General features: G+C 48.3%; 1 gene segment (V, D, J or C); it reads right to left on the bottom strand.

Moving 5' to 3' along the window:
- The window catches only part of LOC105825923, a 15,431-nt gene extending 14,681 nt beyond the window's left edge, over positions 1–750 (bottom strand). Inside the window, 1 exon segment of the V gene segment in view lies at positions 650–750. Within this exon segment, the coding sequence occupies positions 650–695 (46 nt within the window).
- Positions 751–5,639: the final 4,889 nt, after the last annotated feature.

Consider the following 5,639-nt stretch of genomic DNA (forward strand, 5'->3'; position numbering starts at 1 on the left):
ACATATCTAACTCAGAGACTGCAGAGGGAAGCACAGAATCGTGGATTCAGAGAAGTTCCCCAGAGGAAACCGTTTTATGGAGAGGAAGCCACGACCCTGAGCGGAAACCAGACCTTACCCTCCACCTGCACCTGCCCTGGGCTGACTCTGCTCCTTGTGCACCGCGCGACCCCTGGCGGCCCCGCGCGCCCGAGCAGGATGTTTGTGTCTGGGCTCACACTCATGTCCCCTCACTGTGTCTTTCGCACAGTAGTACACGGCCGTGTCCTCGGCTCTCAGACTGTTCATTTGCAGATAAATCGTGTTCTTGCTGTTGTCTCTGGAGATGGTGAACCGGCCCTTCACGGCGTCTGCGTAGCTTGTGCTACTACCATCATAATTAATGGTTGAGACCCACTCTAGCCCCTTCCCTGGAGCCTGGCGGGCCCAGTTCATCCCATAGCTGCTGAAGGTGAATCCAGAGGCTGCACAGGAGAGTCTCAGGGAACCCCCAGGCTGGACCAAGCCTCCCCCAGACTCCACCAGCTGCACCTCACACTGGACACCTGCAAACACAGACACATCCTGGTCAGAAACTGCCACACACACCCCTGTTTCTCTCACTCACATCCACTCACACACCCAATGTCTCTAGTTCTCCATGAATTACCTTGTAACAGAGCAACAAGGAAAACCCAGCTGAGCCCAGACTCCATGGTGAGTCTCTGTGTTCAGTCTTGATCACCGAATGGGGACACCTGGGAATGCCGGGGCTGGGGCTCCTCTCCCAGAGCTGCAGGGTGAGAGCTGGGCTGGTTTTCATGAGCAGAGGGAGGGCCCTATTTGCATGTCCCCTGCTATATAGCTAGTTCTGGGGAGGGACACCTCAGGGAGGGCAAGACCAGAGAAAAACTGCATAACTGTACTGTGAGAAATAGTTAATTCCTGTTCACCTATCTATTTACAGACACACATAAACCCTGTGCTGTAGGTGTCAAGTTTGCATGTATTTTGCAGATGTAAAAGTAAACACTAGACACAGATAGTAATTTTGTGATATGTCCAGAAACACATATCTGGGAATAATTCATCTCAGTGTCTGGGCCATGAGGCCATCCTTGGAACCCACTGCAGGCCAAAGCTGGACATGTCTAGGGTGCTTTTTAGAACCCCGATTCTATAATAAGAACAAAAACCAAATTTCTTGCCTGGTCTTTTTTCTAAAAAATATAAAAAAACGTGGAACAGAGGATTAATCCAAATAAATGAACCTAATGTTTCACTTATATTATCTATTTGTCCATCGCTCCTTCCCTACCAAATCATCTATTAGTTGTTCCTATTAACTTTAATGAGGCATAGTTGATATACAGTGGCCTTGACATAGTTAAAGTTTGCAAGTGAAAGATGCTGAGGGCACCTCCACCCTGTCTGCGATGTTGAGGAAATCGATTTCCCTTGATGTTTTCACTTCGAAAATTCCTCCTGCTTTCCCCTTCCCTCTCCCTCCCTTTACCCAGGCAACTGTTAATGTAGCTCATGGTGCTTTAGATCTGTTTGCACTTTCTAGAATTTGTAATAGTGGAATCAGGTAGCAGGTGCTTTTTGCTTATTTTACTCACAGCACATCCTGTGGGTGCAGCCACGCTGCAGTGTGCGTGAGACAGTCATTGTGGTTAATGATGGAGTGTTCTCATGGGTCATTTACAAAAAATGCTTGTTTATTAATCAACTGGTTAATGTTGGGATTGTTTCCAATTCCTTCCTATTAAGGACAAAGCTTCTCTTCACCTGGGAGCAGTAGACAGCTGAGAAAAAGCTCTCCTTCTCACAGCCACAGCAACATCATCGTCATGCATAAAGCACGACTGCTGAAGCTGTAGATTAGCACATTTTATTTAATATTTCAGATAATGGAAGTTATGTGACTAACAGCAAATTTGAAACTGGTTGAGGACCCCAGGTGGATGCTGAGGGAGACCCACTGTGCAGTGGGTTTAGAGGGGATGTTCCTCATTCGAGTTTGCATCTGTCCTGCTCTGCCCCACAGGGGAGACTCTCAGGTTCATAGCCAAGCACCAGTGGGGCAACAGGGGTTGAACTGAACCTCCTGGGAGGGGCAGGAAAAGGTCCCAATAATCCCCCCACCTCCCCACACACTCTGGTCAGGTGCCCGCAGGACTCTGATCGTGGCTCCATCTCACCCCCCCCCCTTCCCTGTGACCCTGTGGAGGAGGTTGACAGAATCTGAATAGAGTCACATATGGGAAAAAAACCAGACAACGTACAGAATGCAGCCTGGAAAGACTGTGAAGTGAGGAGTTCATGCATAAATGCCACAGAACAAGAACTATCACTCTTCTTCACCAACTGGCACTTTGCACATGAGCATGATTGGGGCCTGGGCACTCAGCTGGGGGTGAGGACAGTTGTTCCAGCCCTCCGACCACCCTCACCTTGTTGAATTGCCAGACCGGCACCCATGGCATTAGGGTAAGTTGCTGAAGTCAGTTTGTCTCCTGCATTTCCACATTCCTGCAAACAACCATGAACGGGGAATATGTGCTTAGGTTTCTGAACGTCGACAGACCATTGCTCCACCCAGCATCTCGTAGTTCTGCTTTATACATTTGTGTCGACCCATCCCTGTCCTCTTCAGCCACCTCTTTCCTTAGTAACCATGTAAATTCGCCCACCTTGGTGCGATGAGTCCCTTCCTTCTCCCCTGCGTCTGTTCCAATCTCCTTTGTATCCACCTCCCGTCCTTAGTATCTCTGAGGCCCAAAGGGAACTGTGAGGGTAAGAGAAATCTATACAGTTTCTAAGGTGTTTCCTGACCTTGCACAGTAGGGGCAACTGGAATGCAGAACCAAAAGGGCTTCCCTGTGTCCCAGTCGTCTCCCGTGGCCTGGGCAAGGTGTGTAACACGTGATCACGACCCCAACTCCATAAAGCCATGTCAGCAGGACTTGGGTGTGTGGAATCAGTTCTCCATCTGGAGAGTCCGCTTCGCTCTTCAAAGGAAGTAACTTACCTTACAGGGTCAGCAGTCTGTTACCTCCTGTACCGGGTCAGTTATCCCACCAGGAACAACGTGCCGTGTGTCGGGATCACCTGCACCCACCCGTGATTGCCCTATTGTAAGATGTCCGTCCACAGTGCACACGATGCCTCCTCAGTCATGTGGCACAAAGCCAAGGAGACTCTGTCATGCCTGTCACCCCGCAGTCCCCTAGTGAATATTGCTTGGTAACCTGGTGAGGTCAATTAATGACATAAATCACGTCACAAAATCATGCGACTCTTCCATGCACTCTCTGGATTACGTACTTTAATGTTTCCCTCCCCTGCCCTGCATATGGACAACCTTCGTTGACACCGTGGGCCAGAGCAGTTTTCTCCAGGACAATTGTTCATCATGATGGTGGATCTGACCCTTGTAGCCTCGGCTCAGTGTGCACAGGGCAGGATGGAGAGCAACTATTTTGCTTTCATTTCAGTTATTATTAGAACATATGCAGATTGTATATTTAGACTAATTCTGATTATCTCTACATTGTCTTCGTATTCGGGAAATGAACTCCTACAGTGTTGATCTACCATTCATACATCCATTGATAGCTTTTACCTCCACTACTTATTGGAGCCCATGTGCTGCCTAACACCAGGTGACTCTGTGAGCATCCAGGCATCAGATTTTCAACCCCCCTCAGCATGGTATCCTTCACTTTGCTAAGCGATGCTTCAGCTGTGTGTCAAACAGTCAGGGTTCTTCTGGAAAGTCCACTTCTGGTGTAGTTATATTGAGTCTTCCAAGATCACCCTCATCCTCTATGACCAATATAAATATAAGTCTTAGAATAAGATATTATATTCTTGGTCAGTTTATTACAGAAAATGATATGAATTAAAATCAGCGGAGGCACAGGTGTTAACTCCCTGGGAAAGCAGGTGTAGGGCCCAGGTGTGCTCTCCCAGTTTAGTCTCCTGTCCACCTTCAATTTTCCCAGCAGTGATGTATGATGACAATTGTGAGGGGTAGTCCTGAGGGACGCCCACCTGGGCCTTGGTGGCCAGTGCTGCTCACTGGGGTCAGTCCCAGGTGTCACAGCACCTGCACAACTGACCTCCACCGCTCAGACAGCAGCCCCTGGGGCATGAATGGGTATTTGCCATGAACATTGTGTGATCAAGTACTACAGTGTATTCATCCCCCACACAAATATAAAAACAAGATGAATGATGATAACAATAAAATGATAATTTTACAGGGTATGGGAGGAAACCTTGGGAGGCGATGGATATATTTACGTCCTGGTGTTGGTTAGGTGTACACATGCACCCAAACTCATTCAGTTCCAGAAGTTCAATATTGTAGAGTATTTCCATGTAAATCACACCTTAATAATGTTCGTGAAAAATGCTACTACCAGGAGCAGTATGCCAAGCGATCAGAACTCATCTCTCAGGAGTGGACCATGGGTGAGTTCCGAGAATGGACTTTTTCAGGAATGCACGTGGTTTGGACAACCCAGGCCTGCTGAGTTAACCATTTCCTGTGCGTGAGTCGAGGTAAGATGCCAAAGGGCTGTAAGAATGAAAGTCATGACTCCGAATCAAAGAGACAGTGAAGAGGGATTTAAGGTCAGAACCCATGTCGGTGAAACATGGATTGGAAGTGATGCGGGGGCCTGTGCAGGGACTAGAGGGCAGACCAGGGGCAGGGGGTAAACCAGGGCAGGGGTGATCTCCAGAAGCCCAAGCAGCAGGTGCCACATTGCAGGGCGTGGGGCAGTGGCCGTGCAGAGTGCGTGTGCGGTGCAGTGGAATAGGGGAGTTACCAGGTGGCAGACTCAGGACAGAGGGGAAGAAACCAGCACATTCTCCAAGAGAGCATCTGCAGAACCCAAGTTTGACAAGTCTCCTTCCTGGGCCTCCATCCCTACATCAAAGGGAAATTAAGTGATTCCCCAGCCTGATGGACGTGACTGAATCTGAGAGTGAGGAAGGAGAAGAGGCGTGTTCCTGGGAGACAAAGCCCCCTCACCTCACACCTCCCTGCCTGTGCTCCGAGAGTCTCATCCCAGTCGTGCAGTGGGGGCCACATCAGCTCCCTGGTCCACTGTGGAGACGCACTCCCAGGTTTCGCTGAGTCTGGGAAGAACGTGGGATTAAAAGCAACAGCTCAGTCTAGTTCTCATTAGTGTGTTCATGAGCCTTTAAGGCCAAGGAGAGAGATAAATGACATCAGAACTAAAACACTAGAAATATCAACAAATCAATCATTTTTCTTCCTTTTGAAACATGAAAAATGACAAACACTGAGCTGGACTAACTAGGAGAAGAGGAGAAACTACTCAAATCAACATCAGAAAGTAAAGAGAAAACATTACGACTGACACCAGCAGAATACAAAAGAAAGGAGAGATGATGGCTCTGACATTGGTCAAGGTCGTCTCAGTCTTCCCAGGTCACAGGTAGAATCCTCGTCTCGGCACCAGGATGTGCACTGAGCAGGGAAGTTGGTGGTCACGGGGTTCTGCACAACAATTTGAAATTTCCAGACACTCACATTTTGGTAAGAGTGAAAAATCCAGTTTTGTTCAGTTTCTGAGTTTCCTAGAATAATTCAGTAGATTCTGAGGCTAGATTTGTGCAAA

Source organism: Propithecus coquereli, unplaced genomic scaffold (assembly GCF_000956105.1).
Source record: "Propithecus coquereli isolate 6110/MARCELLA unplaced genomic scaffold, Pcoq_1.0 Scaffold831, whole genome shotgun sequence".
NCBI lineage: Eukaryota > Metazoa > Chordata > Mammalia > Primates > Indriidae > Propithecus > Propithecus coquereli.